This window comes from Bos javanicus, chromosome 10 (assembly GCF_032452875.1).
Source record: "Bos javanicus breed banteng chromosome 10, ARS-OSU_banteng_1.0, whole genome shotgun sequence".
In the NCBI taxonomy this organism is placed as follows: Eukaryota; Metazoa; Chordata; class Mammalia; order Artiodactyla; family Bovidae; genus Bos; species Bos javanicus.
The window spans coordinates 8,503,405-8,519,337 of NC_083877.1; the positions used below are offsets into that span (position 1 = coordinate 8,503,405).

At 41.5% G+C, this 15,933-nt stretch overlaps 1 protein-coding gene across 6 annotated transcripts in view; it reads left to right on the forward strand.

Annotated features, from left to right (window-relative positions):
* PDE8B (phosphodiesterase 8B) overlaps nucleotides 1–15,933 on the forward strand; it is a 264,149-nt gene that overhangs the window by 152,216 nt on the left and 96,000 nt on the right. For all 6 annotated transcript variants that reach the window (XM_061430026.1, XM_061430023.1, XM_061430025.1 and 3 more), the window contains exon 3: nucleotides 12,598–12,788. In XM_061430026.1, the coding sequence (XP_061286010.1) occupies nucleotides 12,598–12,788 (191 nt within the window). The remainder of the gene's footprint in view (nucleotides 1–12,597; nucleotides 12,789–15,933) is intronic.

Sequence of the window (15,933 nt, forward strand, 5' to 3'; positions counted from 1 at the left end):
TGTAAAGTGTTTCAAATATTCATAAAAGTACATGTGTATCCCCATAACCAATTTTATCAAATATGCAAATTTTATCACGTATGATAAATTTATTTTATCAAGGATGTCCTATTTGTTTGAGCTCATTTTAGAAACAAGAGATTACAGATACTTTATAAACTCTATTTTTTCCCTTTGCCCTCCTCTCTCTTCCTTAAAAGTAACCACTATTTGGAGATTGATTATGATAGGTATTTGTGTATTTTTTCTGCATATCTATGTATCCATTAACACTTTGTTTTGAATACCTTAAATTTTATTTGAAAAGCATCAGGCAGTAGTCATCATTTTGAAATTTTTCTTCATCATTTAGTGTGATACCTAAGAATCTATCGCCTAATCTAAGGTAGCAAAGATTTACTCCTTTGTTTTCTTCCAAGAGTTTTATAGTTTTACCTCTTATAGTTAGCTCTGTGATCCATTTTGACTTAATTTTTGTATATGGTGTGAGGTAGGGCTTCATTCTTTTGCATATGGATGTCTGGTTGTGCAGCAGCATTTGTTAAAAAGAATATTCCCTCTGCCATGGCGTTGTCTTGGTTCCTTTTCCTAAAATCTTGTGGTTTTAATTGTGAGGGTTTATTTCTGGATTCTCAAGTCTGTTTCATTGGTATATGTCTGTACACACTGCCTTGATTTCTGTAGCTTTGAAGTGTGAATCCCCTTTCTTATTTTTTAAGATTGTTTTTGCTGAGTTCCTTGTATCCTCATACCATTTTCAAGACCAGCTTGTGAATTTGGGGAGGGGAGGACCAGCTGGGATTTTGATAGTGATTGCAATAAATCTGTAGATCAGTTTGGGGACTATTGCTATATTAACCATTTTCTCTTCTAATCCATTAATATGTTTTTCCATTTATTTAGATTTTCTTTAATTTTTTCATCACTGTCTTGTAGTGTTTAGTGAATGTGTTTCCTATTCTTGTTACATTTATTCCTGAAATATTTTATTTACTTGGTACTATGGCAAATGGAATTGTTTCCTTACTTTCATTTTGGGTTGTTCATTGCTAATGTGTAGAAACAAAATTTATTTTTGTATATTGATCTTGTACCTTGAAATCTTGCTGAACTTATTAGCTTTTACATTTTTGTGAATTTTTTAAGATTGTCTATATACAAAATCACATCATTACTACTTTCTTCCCAATCTGAATGCCTTTTACTGTTTGCCTAATGTCCTCTTGAACCTTCATAACAAGTATATTTAGTTTTATAAGATATACAGATCTGTGTTTAGTTTTATAAGATATATCCAGATCTTTTCTTAAAGCTGTACCATTTTACACTCCTATAAGCAATGTGAGTTCTGATTACTCCAAATCCTTGGTAATATATGTTTCAGTCTTCTAATTTTAGCTCATCTACTAGGTGAGTAGTACTGACTTACGGTAACTTAATTTGCATTTCTCCATGACTAATAATGTTGGGCCAATTTTTAATTTGCTGCTTGACCATTTGAAAAATCTTCTATGAATGTTTAGTTAACTTCGGCTCCTTTTTATTTGGGTTGACTTTTTTTAAATTACTGCATTGTGGGAATTCTTTACGTATTCTTATCCAAGTCCTCTGTCAGATTTTGAGAATATTTTCTTCTAAACCGTGGCTCTTCTTTTCATTTTCATAAATTTAGATTTTGAACAAAAATATTAGTTTTGATGTAGTCTAATTTCTCATTCCTTTTTTGGTTCTGTGTTCTAAGAATTTTTAATACCAGGTTGAAGATTACTTGTTTTCTTCTGGAAACTTTATTGTTAAATTTTAATTTAGATTTATAACTCAAGTTCACTTTTATGTATGGTGTAATAAAGAGGTTAAGGCTCTTTCCCTCTCCATATTGACCAGATGGTGGTGGTGGTTTAGTTGCTAAGTCATGTCCAACTCTTGGGACCTAATGGACTGTAGCCCTCCAGGCTCCTCTGTCCAGGGGATTCTCCAGGCAAGAATACTGGAGTGGGTAGCCATTTCCTCCTCCAGGGAATCTTCCCAACCCAGGAATCAAACCTGGGTGTCCTGCATTGCAGACAAATTCTTTACTGACTGAGCCACCTGGGAAGCCCCATTATTCTTGCTCTATTTGTTGAAATGACTATTCCTTGCTCCACTGAATTATCACCTGATACCTTTGTTACTGATTCTTTGATACTTGTTGCAACTTGTTTGGCAGCCAGTAAGTAATATAGCCAGTTATTAAGTTTTCCACATAAAACTTTTAAAAAGATATATTCCTGTTTCTGGAAGACAGGCTTCTGTATCTGTGAAATTAATTCACCTTTATTAATGATGCTATTCAAACCACTTCTATCTTAACTTTTTGTGTTCCGTCAGTTTCTGTTGTAATGGCTATGTCAGTAGCCTCAATATTTTTTAAAATATTTTCTGATGTTCTGAATCTGCCACGTTAATCTGTATCCAAGTTCTAGATTTATGTATGTTCTTGGTAACTCTTGCTTTTATATATTGTCCCTCTTTAAACTTCTACCTTAATTTATATTTTATTTGTTGGTAATATGGTTGGACCAGCTTTCTTTAGTTAATATTTTCCTGATATATCTTTTTCTATCTTTTCACTGTCATTTTTATTTATAACTTTATGTTAAATATCCCTCTTATACGGAACACATAGTTTTATTTTTCTAAAACCTATTCTGATAAACTAACTTTAATAAGTAAGTTTAATCTGGTTACATTGAGTGTGCTTACTGATATAATTAGTCTTCTTTTGTATTTTCTATTTTATTACCCTTTTCCCCTTGTTTCTACTATTTGTTAAAATGGTTTTCAGGATTACCTTTTACTGTCTCGGTTTTAGAAGGTTTAAGTTAGGCTCCTACTTTAGTGGTTTTCCTTAAATTATTTTTAATATGTTTGCTTAGCAGTCAAATTTTGTAACAAAGTCTCAGGTATACTATATTTCTGTCCTCTGAAGTATGATGTAGTCCTTTGCAGTATTTAAATATTCTATAATAGCCTCAGTTGTCTGTAAGTTTTGACTGACATTTGGTATGTTAAAGCATAATAAAACATTTTAAATTTGTGCTCATAAGCTATGAAATATAGTAACTAATAAAATCAATGCTGTGAATCCATCAGCCAGCATAAGAGGTGGGATGTTCCCAGTGGTACCATGTACCTGCCTGGTTCCTGTCCCATGAGTTTGGGCCCTGTGACAGCAGCTAAAAGTAGTCAAGAGTCCCTCTCTGAATGAGGGGCGGAATAATGAAGAAAACTCTTTTTTAAAAAATAAGCTCAACTTAGAACCAAGAATGCCTTTACTCCTGGGTCTCATTCAAGCATAATTTTAGGCACTGATCCATCCAGTTCAAGTCCATATGCTCAAGACTCCACAGCAGGTGTTGTCGGGAAGAAGGGAGCCACAGGATGACCCCTGACCGCCCAGGGAGTCTGGCTGGTTTTTTTTATTGTCTTTTACATTCTCACTGGAAGGGCAGGGATATCCAATCAAGTGTTCTTGTGCTTCTGATACTGTCATTGCAACCGTCTTAGAAAGGGCCTAGAACCTTAGTTTTTACATTTTATTTCTTGGAGAAAAAAAATACCTGCTCTGTAATTTCACTGCCTTGCTGAAAATGTTAACTGTGTCAGCTGGAGCCCGTAGGACTTGGGAGGAACTTACTTGACAAGCATATTCCAGGATGTGGTTGCTTTGGAGGGTGCTTTTCTGAGGTCACTGGAGGGGATTTGCTCCCATGTGGTGGCCAGGCAGTGTGATGTGGGCTGGTGGAGCGCTACTGGGGTGGAGTGGGTGGATGTGCCTTGCAGAGTTGTAGAGGACAGCTCTCCTGGGTGAATGCCTGTGACTCACGGCAGGGCATGTTTTCCAGTCTTAGCAAAAAAGAAAAGTAATATTATGAGGCAATAGATTTTTATCAACTGGTGCCATCTGGAAACCAAGAGGCCCTTCCTTCATCAATGCCTGGAGCGTATTCACTTTCCAGTGTGTGGAATTATTTCTGCTTAGGCTGTTGCCGCCCCCACCCCTCAGACTGAGCCTTCCAGCTGGCCTTGGAAGCAGATCCTGACTGCTGTGACCTGAGCATTCTCCCAGCAAGACAGCAGTTTCCTTTAAAACTTATACTTCCATATTGTGTGGACATGGATTTTATTTTTTCCCCCTGGAACCATTATATATTGGAGACTTTATCTGGCAATCCTCTGGCCTTGTGGGAAGCTGATCTTGATACATTAAGTGATGGAGTGATGGAAATGTTCAGATTCAGTAACTCCCTGTGGTTAGCGTCTTCTCTCCTGTCTGTCCTGATTGCTGGCACCAAGTCGTGTCCTCTACCCAGCCAGTTTCATGGAACCACAGAGTTGTTAGTGACTTTAGTTGTTAGGGTCCAGTATTTTAGGGGTAAAAACAGAGCATGTTACTTATGATTATTATAAGCTTGAGGGTCAGGTCAACCACACTTCAGATCTTGTTAGCTGCTGACTTGGGTGTGTGTCTTAACCATTCCATACCTCAGTTCCCACATCTGTAAGTGGGGATGATGCCCACCTCCAAAGAAAGATTTGTGAAAGGGTTACTAAATGAGATAGTATATTTAAAGTCCTTTCAATATCATGGCTGGCCCTTAAATTCTCATCAAACTATAGCTACTTGAAAAATCCCTCACTTTGCATAGTTCCAGTATACACAAATTTCGGAGTTTAGTCAACATCAGATAACCAAAAAGATGTATTAAACAAAGTGTATGAGCATCACGTTCCTAGGGACATTTAAGGAAAGCTCCCAAACTGTTGTCTCCAAATGAATCGACCCCACCTATGATCACATTGGCCAGTTGTTCAGTGACCACTTATCCACGTGGTCTACTCTTAGGAGCTCCTTGTTCCCTGGCTTTTGCTTAAAGCCAAACCAAGTATTCTGAAAATTAGATGTTTAATTGTGGACATTGACAATCCATTTGGAGACATGTAGGAAGCAACAGAACTGGACATGGAACAACAGACTGGTTCCAAATAGGAAAAGGAGTTCATCAAGGCTGTATATTGTCACCCTGCTTATTTAACTTATATGCAGAGTACATCATGAGAAGCTCTGGGCTGGAAGGAACACAAGCTGGAATCAAGATTGCCGGGAGAAATATCAATAACCTCAGATATGCAGATGACACCACCCTTATGGCAGAAAGTGAAGAGGAACTAAAAAGCCTCTTGATGAAAGTGAAAGTGGAGAGTGAAAAAGTTGGCTTAAAGCTCAACATTCAGAAAATGAAGATCATGGCATCCGGTCCCATCACTTCATGGGAAATAGATGGGGAAACAGTGGAAACAGTGTCAGACTTTATTTTCTTGGGCTCCAAAATCACTGCAGATGGTGACTGCAGCCATGAAATTAAAAGATGCTTACTCCTTGGAAGGAAAGTTATGACCAACCTAGATAGCATATTCAAAAGCAGAGACATTACTTTGCCAACAAACGTCTGTCTAGTCAAGGCTATGGTTTTTCCTGTGGTCATGTATGGATGTGAGAGTTGGACTGTGAAGGCTGAGAGCTAAAGAATTGATGGTTTTGAACTGTGGTGTTGGAGAAGACTCTTGAGAGTCCCTTGGACTGCAAGGAGATCCAACCAGTCCATTCTGAAGGAGATCAGCCCTGGGATTAACTGCAGTACTTTGGCTACCTCATGCGAAGAGTTGACTCATTGGAAAAGACTCTGATGCTGGGAGGGATTGGGGGCAGGAGGAGAAGGGGACGACAGAGGATGAGATGGCTGGATGGCATCACTGACTTGATGGATGTGAGTCTGAGTGAACTCCGGGAGTTGGTGATGGACAGGGAGGCCTGGCGTGCTGTGATTCATGGGGTTGCAAAGAGTCGGACACGACTGAGCGACTGAACTGAACTGAATTGAGGCATATCCTTTCTAGAAAAAACACTAATAATGATGAAAATGTACACTGTCTGCAAGTTAAAGAAAAGTTAGAGTTTTTTTTTTTTTCATCTTTTTTGTAATTATATAGTTTCATTCTCATTTAACTGTGAAAGACAGCTTATTGCTATCCTTAGAAAGATAGTTTTTCAGACCTTCTTGATAAAACATGTCAAAGGAATGGTTATAATACTTCCAACACAGCCCAGGGACATCAGAAGGATTACTGAAGGAGGAGCTGGGGATTACGGGTCTAGCTCTGCAACTGCTTTGATCAGGGGAGTTGCTGCCCTCATCTGTTGAATGGGTGATGGTGGGTCACCCCCAGAGTCCCTTCCTGCCCTGAAAACTTTTGAGAGTCATAGTCCCCCTGTCATTGCCTCTAGGACACCCCCCAGGTCACCTGCAGTCTGGCTGCTACCCCTCTGCAATCTCTTACACCAGACCCCCCGCACTTATTCTCTGGACCCTGCCCTGGGTTATCCATTACTTCATCAATCTGGCTTGGGTTGAAAGATGATTTAAACTTTGCAATTCCAAAAAATGTAGGTAAAAATACAGGGAGGCCCAGCCTGACAGTCTGAGGTTTTCATTGTTACATTTGAAAAGCCATACCCCAATGGCACAGCAGATGAAAAATCGGCCTGCAATGCAGGAGACACAAGAGACATGGGTTCAGTCCCAGGGTCAGGAAGATCCCTTGGAGGAAGGCATGGCAACCCACTTCAGTGTTCTTGCCTGGAGAATCCCCATGGATAGAGGAGCCTGGCGGGGTACAGTCCATGAGGTCACAAAGAGTCAGACACGACTGAGCACACAGCACACACAAGTAGCCTTCACTTTGCACAGTTTTAGTATACACAGACTAGGTTGTGTATGCCTGGTCACAAAGATTGCAGTCACGTTGGTGTTTGAACTGTGATAATTGCATGAAGTTGCTACAAACTTTTCTGATAGTTCTTCAGTCCACAAGTCATTACAGAAATTACAAACATGCAGCGTGATCAGAGACAGATGTGCAGCCTGGACGGTGCCAATCTTGAGGCTTGTTTCACAGTCTCTGTTAAAGCAAAGTGTGCCCCTTTATTTCTCTGTGATAACCTACCTGACATTACACAAAAGCTGATGATTGAAAGAGGAAGTTAGCCGCCCAAAATGAAAGCATAGTAAAGAAGTGGAAGGTGATAATGCTACACGTGAATGGCAGTGTAAATGGAGTTAGAGGAGAAAGCTGGCTGGCAGGAGAAAGCTCACTCCTGCCAGTGAGATATTCCAGGGTGTAGCCAGGGGAAGTTAGTCTCAACGCAAGTTCATTGAGCTAAGTGAAGAAAGTGGTTGTGACGAAAAGGATGAAATATCACAGATGAAGTGATGCCAACAGAAAACTGCACATTAATTAAAGGAACTCTGGGGACATTTCATGACATTGAAAGTACAGAGGATAAAATGTTGGAAGTTTATCCAAACTTAGGAGTTTATAATTCACCAAGGCATAAAGAGGCTCATATAATTTATACAGCTGGAGGAAAGCAAGCACTGTTCAAACTACTCAGTAAGCTGAAAAAAAACTTCAGAGTCTCAGTTTCTAATGTTTCAAAGAAAGTGCACTGAATAAGTGTTAATTTTACATTTTTCATTTCCCTGTACATTTATAACCAATAATAAAGGTTTTGTAAGTTTTGACAAAGTTTCTAAATGTCATAGAAAGTAGTTGTGACCGTTCTTCATTCAGTTTGCTTCGCATGGCCATTTGTATGATCTGGCACTACCGTGCAGAGTGGGCGCTGCCTGTGTATGTGTTCCGATCCTGGACAAACCCAAGTTGGCCAAGACCTGCTCCAGAGGAAGACGTTTCCTCCTTGTCCCAGGCTTCACCACAGGGCTGCTTTCAGTCTTCTTCTCTTTTGCTGTGTTTGCAACAGCACAGTGAGGTTGGTGTAACAAAACTGCTTCCTTCTTCCCGTTCTGCTGCGCGGGGATTCCTTCCCTGGACGCCGTGCCCATGCTCTGTCTTTGGCCACCGGCTAGTACTGCGTCCCTCGTGCTTATCTGCTTACCTGAACGTGTCCCCGGCTTGGTCCTGGGGGCAGACACTGGACTCTAGTTGTCTCTGTCAGCTTCTGACTCCCAGTTCTTATATCTTAGGCGATAGATCAACAAAAGTATTCTTCAAAGGAACGTTCCACATACTATTTAGAGTAGGTGAGAGTGAGTTTACTTTTACTCTATAAATAAAAAGCAATATGCTTTTTTTTATTTTCATTTTTTGGCCACACTTTGCAGCATGTGGGATCTTAGCTCCCTGGTCAGGGAGCCCTCTGCATTGGAAGGTGGAGGATCGCCATGGAAGTCCCAAGTTCGGCTATATGCTTTCGTTAATTATTTTGTAAAAATCATTTTAATCATAAAAATCGTTTAATAATCATCCCTTTAAAAATCACTTTAAGGGATTTGCCTCAATGAATGGTCGGTAAACATTTCCACATTGACATGTTTAACAAGAAACTAAATACTGATACATAAAATGATAAGTTTGAAGAGGGACTATATCACATAAGGTTTTTTAGGGGTTGCATTCTTTGGTTTGGAGTAACAGTTGCCTTTCACAAAATAGTAAATGAATAAGAAATGTATTAGTGTATTTTTTCCCCCAGAATCCAAGGAAGAGTTGAAAGCCATGGTTTAGAAAGGGTGGCAGTGAGCCATTTCTGAGTATTTTGACAGAAGGAACTTGTGGTTTTTCCTTCAATCTCTCTATATTAATGGCCCATGGGTCCTAATTCTCAGCCTCTGTGTCTCTCTGTTCAAATTTCAGATTCCCCAAAACAACATTATTAGCCCAGCTGTGGCCTAGGAGATAGGGGCAGAGAGTATAACTTTGGCTACGCCGTCTTCCTAGAGAAAATAGAATTTTCCAGATAGGCAGACCTTAACAACAATGTCACGGCTATAGTACTTTAAAATATATGTATATATATTTTAATTGCCATAGATTTTCATTTTGCTTAGGAATTGAATCATTGAAAAGTAATCTTTCTGAATTAATCTTTTATAAATGAAAAGAATTTTGAATAGTACCTAGAGAGAGTTTTCTAGTGAGTACTTTTATAAAAATTCTTGTTTTGGTATGTAGACTTTAATTTTTAATCAGGTAGAGTGAAGCCAACAGAGTAGGAGAGACTGTCATTGAAAGATAGTTTATTCCTCACAGTTCTGAGAGGAAGGGCAGGCCACGCAGGACCACAGAGGGAAGCACAGAGGCCGGTTGGAGGCAGGGAGTGTGAGGGCCAAAGTGTGGGCAGGAGCTGTGGTTATGCTCTCTGTGCGAAGCGGTGAGGCAGGGCTGGCAGGGTAGACAGGTGTGACTGGCTGAATCACTCAGGAGACGTGTTGGGCAGAAGGACCGTCCCTAGTTGCCTGGTACCCGGCCCTGGAGTGATTTAGGACAGGCGGATAGTAGTCCAGAGGGTTAGCGAGTGGAAGAGGTGGTAGGAGCCGACTCCGGATTGGTTTGCATATGGAAAATGCATTCCTAGGCAAGTCCTTGGCTTTCTCTAGGCATCTCTCCAGGGTCAGCAAGGCTCCAGACATCAAAGCATTAGAAATGCAGAAGTTAACCTGGCTAAGACTATGCACTCCCAATGCAGGGGGCTCAGGTTTGATCCCTGGTCAGGGAACTAGATCCTGCATGCCACAACTAAGAGTTCACATGCTGCCACCTAAGATCCTGAGTGCCGCAACTAAGACCCAACACAGCCAAGTAGAATAAAAAAAATTTTAAGGCATGATTAATACAAGTCCCTACATGTTCAGTTGGTTGGTAAGTTTCCATGTGAAATCCAGCATAACTTCCCAAAGTGGCTACAAGGCATTACACAAGGGAGCCCTCTGCTGTGACCTCCACTTCCTGTCCCTGTCTTTTGGCCTCCCCGCTGTCACACTGGCTTCCTTGCAGTTCTTGAACGCATCAGCCATGCATCCCACTGAAGGGACCAGTGGATCTGTTCCCTCTTTGTGGGATGATTTATCTTTAGTGATCATTTTGACTTTTCCATTTTCTTTGGGCATCTGCTCATATGTCACTTCCTTGGTGGGGCTTACCCTAAGCACCCTACTTAATACTGCTCCCAGCAGCCTCTACTGTTTCACCTAACACTTACCACTTTCAGCATTCCATATCATTTGTTTATTTATTATGCCTGTTGTTTGAGGTCAAGAGGTCATATTTATTTTGTTAGCATACTCTAAGCAATTAAAAAAATCATGTCTACACATAGTAGGTGCTCAATAATATTTGAATAATGACATTATTTTTCCAAAAGTGGAGCACTCCAGTCTTTTAAGGACACATAAGACATCAGAGATTAGTACCTGTATCAGTGGCCAATATGGGAATACAGTTAGGCTCTTATTGCATAAGTCAAATGTTGTTGTTTAGTTGCTAAGTCATGTTCGACTCTCTTGCAACCCCGTAGACTATAGACTGTCAGTCTCCTCTGTCCATGAGATTTCCCAGGCAAGAATATTGGAGTGGGTAGCCATTTCCTTCTCTGGGGGATCTTCCTGACCCAGGGGTCAAACTCATGTCTCCTGCATTGCAGGTGGACTCTTTACCACTGAGCCACCAGGGAGGGAAGCATTAGTCAAATATTGAGGCATAAATGTAGAAAGGAAATATAAAGTGTTGAGATTCTTGCTTAGCAATCATTATTCAGCCAGACAGATGGGACAAGAGGTTCTGTCACCTTCCCTGACGTTTAGCCTTTGCATATTGAGTTTCTCATGCTAATACCACAGCTACATCAAGTCAAAGGCCAGTGACTTTTTGTACAAACCAATTTATTCTACCTGATTTTTTTCACTGTAGCTCCATTGTTAACAGTTCCATTTGAAGGCTTTCTTTTCACTATCAAGATCCAGAAGGCTGCGTCCCTCACTTCTCTTGGAAGAGCTGCCTCCCACTTCTTTCCAGGAGTAGGTCTGTAGCGAAGGTTCTGGGGGATAGCCTGGCCTGAGGACTGACGGACCCTTGCCCACAGTGAGCCATGAAGAAGGGTGGCTGCCTCATGTGTTACTGGCATGTGATTTCAAGCCATGTGCTAAAAGAAAATATCAAAATCATGCTTAAAAATATGATTTCTCTTCTGGAATCACGGTATTTGAGAAAACAGGAAATGATTCAAGCAGTGTAGAACAACTGACATTTATGATGCATTCAGATGTTAAATGATAAAGGATTATTGGAGAGGCTTAGGTATAAAATGGTATTGTGGTTTTCTCTTTTTAGAAAAGAGTTTTTTTTCTTTAATAGATACATACAGGTGAAATATGTGGGATTTGCTGTAAAGTAATACAAGAGTTGGAAAGTGGGTAGGGAAAGCATTGAGGTCACATTGGCCAGGAGTGGCTTACTGCTGAAACTGGGTGATGCGTCCATGAGAGTCATTATACTGTTATTTTCGTTATTCTGTTTATTTTCAGTTTTCAGTTAGTGAAGGATTTTTTTAAATGTAGTGGTAATTATTGACCAATTTCTCTTCTTTCTGATTTTAAGTGAAACACATTCACCCTTTCATCATGAAGATTGGTATTGACTATGGGCTTAAAGGACCAGAAACTTCCCTTCTGTTCGTAATTGTTTAAATGAGAACTGAATGGTGAAGAATGTTAAATGCTTATCATTATCCTGAGATTATTAATATATGTACTTCTTATTCAGTCTGTTGCATGATGTAGTCTTACTCCAGTTGACAGTAAAAGCCCTCTTTTATTTTAGAGAAACCCTGTGCTCAGTCATCCAGTCACTCAGGTACCAAGTGCTGCCCGGCAGGGTCACAGCAGGAGCAAGTCAGGCAGGTCTTCCCTGCCCCGAACTCCATTCTAGTGGGGAAGAGAGACCATAAACAAACAAATGAACAAGCTCAGGTGCTGGTGTGGCCATCTCTGGCATTGTGGCCCCCAGGGGATCTGGGTTCCAGAGCCCAGGGAATGATGAGGGCACGTGGGTGGTGGTAAGCACTGCCGTCGTCTTTCCAGGGAGTGGGGCTGTACTTTCCTGTGAAGAAAAAGAGGCCTGCTTCCTCACCTTAGCTCCAGTAGCTTCACATTTCATGATTGTTCTTTCCAGATTCAGCAAGTGCTGGGTGTTGCAGTTAGTTTTTGAGGATGTTTTGAGTTCCATCCTTTTTGCGTCTGGATAAAGATTTCAGTGCTAAGTTGGGAGAGGCAGCCTCTAGGTACCTCAGGCAAACCCCAACTGCCCTGACCCCAAATACATGAGCATGTGAACCACAGGCTAACCTATGTTGATGAGCCTGTTACCATTTTACTGATCAGTCCATTTGAAGACAGAGCCACTTAGGAAATTATAAATGGGTAGCAACCTCCAACAGTGGTGGAGCTTGTCTTCTGTGCTCACTCAGACCTCCCAGCTCACTTACTTCGCACTGTTTTTAGCACATCTGATATTGGAGAAGCTGTAGGCTGAAGATGCCCTGCCTTGTTCAGAGACACCCGGGAAGCAGGGGACCAGCTGGGATTTGAACCCAGGGGGCTTCTCTCCAGAGGCTGCATCCTCCACCAGTATCATGTAGGTCTGCTTCCAATCGTCTCTAAGGATGATGACTTCTGTCAAGATCCTCTTTTCTGTGTGTTTCAGGTTTTGCTCATCTTTGCAAAGGAAGATAGTCAGAGTGATGGATTCTGGTGGGCCTGTGACAGAGCCGGTTACAGCTGCAATATTGCTCGGACTCCAGAGTCAGCCCTGGAATGCTTTCTAGATAAACATCATGAGATTATTGTAATCGATCACAGACAGACTCGAAACTTCGATGCAGAAGCAGTGTGCAGGTACCGTAGTTATGTTAATATATTAGCAAATGTCCACCTAACAGCTTAAAATGAAATTCACGTATACATGTCTTTAGTTCCAGCCCAAATGTCTCTAAAATATGTGTTGATGTTTCTAAGCAGTATATATAGATTTCTACGATGAAAGCTATAGCTCCTCCTATGGCCTTTTCTATTTTTCCACACTTGCCTTCCAAAGAATTTAGAGGTGTGAGCTGGGCTCCTCTGAAAACTTTAGGGCATTTTTTCCCCTTGAGTATTGTTCATGTTGCACTTAAAAAAAAAAATGAGATTCACACAGTTCTTATTACACAGATATGGTTTGGATTTAAACCAGATATTTTAATCCTAATTATTCTGTCCCAAAATGAACATCAGAAATGTGTGAAATAGACCATTTCTGCCTGCCTGGCAACAGATGGGTAGATTTTACAGCAGTTGGGGAGGAAAGGCAGCCACTTTTCAGCAGCAGAAGAATCTCCCAAGGATCCAAAGCCCCTGCTTGTTTACAGAAATGCTTGCACTCTGGGGAGGAAACGCTTGTCTGTTCATAAATAAATGCAGTCATCAGAGTTAGCTCTGGATGAACCCATCCATTTGGCACAAGTGGAATGCTTTGAAGCTCAATGGGAAGAGGTCACTAATTAAATGTGGGACCAGGACAGACTCCAGTTACAAACAGAATGGGAATTGTCTTGACTATTAGCAAGCGAAATGAAAGGCAGGGAAATGGCTTCTGTTGGTACCCTGACAAGAAATGAGTGCATTTAAGAGAAGCTTCTCCTCATAGGCATCACCTTGCTATTCTTTGACCGTTTTCAGTTTCCCAAAGAAGAAACTTTCTTAAGGAACCTATTTTAAAATGTCTTATAGGTCTCAAATAATCCTATCTTCCTGCATAGAAACATTTGCCTGTTTAACTATATAATAAAGTATATCACAAAATATTTCGTATTTTTAGTATTAAGGGAAGAAAGAGTTGTTCAGCCATGTCCAACTCTTTGTGACCCCATGGACTTTAGCTTGGCAGGCTCCTCAGTCCATGGAATTCTCCAGGCAAGAATACTGGAGTGGGTTGCCATTCTCTTCTGCAGGGAATCTTCCTGATTCAGGGATCAAACTCGGGTTTCCTGCATTGCAGGCAGACTCTCTCTACTGTCTGAGTTACCAGGAAAGCCACCAGGGAAGTAATAAGAAATAGATATGTACATATGTGGATATATATGTATGTTGTGTGTATAAAATGATTGTCAGGCTAGAATTGAGTCTCTTATAGCTAAATATATCTGTATTTTCTTGATCTCCACTTACAGTTACATGATTTTTTTAGTAGAAATAGCACAATCCTTTATACATATATAGAATGATATAAGACAGGCTTCAGCTATAAAAAGAAGAAATGAATAGGAAGAATTCTTTTAATTCAGGCAAAGGCACAATTTAGTAGATAAACTTTATAATCTTCCTTGAATATACAGGAAGGTGGTTTTGTTTCCTGTTGAGGGAATTTTTTGTCTTAGCTGCTCAGAAAAACACTGAAGCATCTGTGCAGTTCGAAAGCCAGGTTACGTCTCTGCTGGTGCGTTTCCAGTTACTGGTCAACTTGATGGAGAGATTCCTGAATGCTGGATTGTGAGCACGTCCGCCCTAAAATGAGAGGAGACGCATTCCCAGCAGAAGTACGTTATTCATTGTCGTCGGCGGTCCAGGACCCCTGGCTTTTGAGCTGGGCTGGACCTTAGTGTGCTTCTTTGGACCTCAGCCTCACCAGTCCCCGGACCCCCCTTAGTCCTCTCAAGCAGAAAGAGGTCCAAGTCCCTTTGGCCACACCTGTTCCTTCTTTGGAGGAATGAGAGAGAAGAGATCAGTGGCAGGAAGGGACCCAAAACACAGACACCAGTCTCAAAAGAAGCTGAGTGAGCTCCAGCTAGTTATAACATGTTTCCTCTTGCCTAAGCCCCACCCCTTAGAATGCAGCCCAACAGACACCCAGACACCTTGAGGGGGTGGAAGAGGCTGAAGGAAAGTGAGGCATGCGCAGCAGCTCCCTGGAGATGAGCGCACACCTCTGAGATGCTGTCCATTGTTTTCATTAGGTGCTCCTGGTATTTCTGCTGAGAATTCAGTAGAAGGCTCCTAAGTAGGAGATAGTGTAGTTTAATGTGACCAGTCCGTGGTAGGGACAGGAGCTTCCCAGGTGGCGCGCGTGGTAAAGAACCTGCCTGCCAGTGCAGGAGACGGAAGAGATGTGGTATTGATGCCTGGGTCAAGAAGATCCCCTGGAGGAGGGCATGGCAACCCACTCCAGTATTCTTGCCAGAAGAATTCCATGGACAGAGGAGCCATAGGAAGTAATCTGCTGTCCACAGTGAGTTCAGGCCTCTCTTCAAAGGAGCTTATTCAAATACCATTTATCCACAAGGAGACCTGTACTTCCCAGAAAGACAGCAGCTGGCCATCGTCTTGAGCCTTCTCCTCACATGGAGTGAGGTCTCAAGGAACAGACCATGGGAAGGTACATTTTTAGAGGAAGGTGAGGACATTTAGTCACGAGGGTGAAGCAGTATGAGCTGGCTGTCCCTGGGGGAGCACTGGTGCACACACATTAAAATGGAGAGGAGCAGAAATGCCCGGAGCTGGAAAGAAACGAATATAAGCTGCTTCACAGATTCCTCAGGAGCAGCCTTGAGCTTTCACTTCTCAGAGCGGATGGTTCCCTTGTGAGGGATCTCGAAATACGGAGAGGCCAGACCATGGAGATGGATCGAAACAGACATGCTTATTTGTATGAAGGTTCCAATATGTGGCCCTTTCTTAAGAATTCATTGACTCATGACCCCTGACCAGGGGTCTAAACCAGAATCTAAACTGTAGCATAGCACAGTTTCCAGGAAGATTCTTGGACTTCAGAATTCTTCTGTATTTTAACCCTGTTAAATTCCTACTACTATTACTACTACTACTAAGTCACTTCAGTCATGTCTGACTCTGTGCGACCCCATAGACAGAAGCCCACCAGGCTCCCCCGTCCCTGGGATTCTCTAGGCAAGAACACTGGAGTGGGTTGCCATTTCCTTCTCCAATGCATGAAAGTGAAAAGTGAAAGGGAAGTCGCTCAGTCGTGTCCGACTCTTAGCGACCGCAT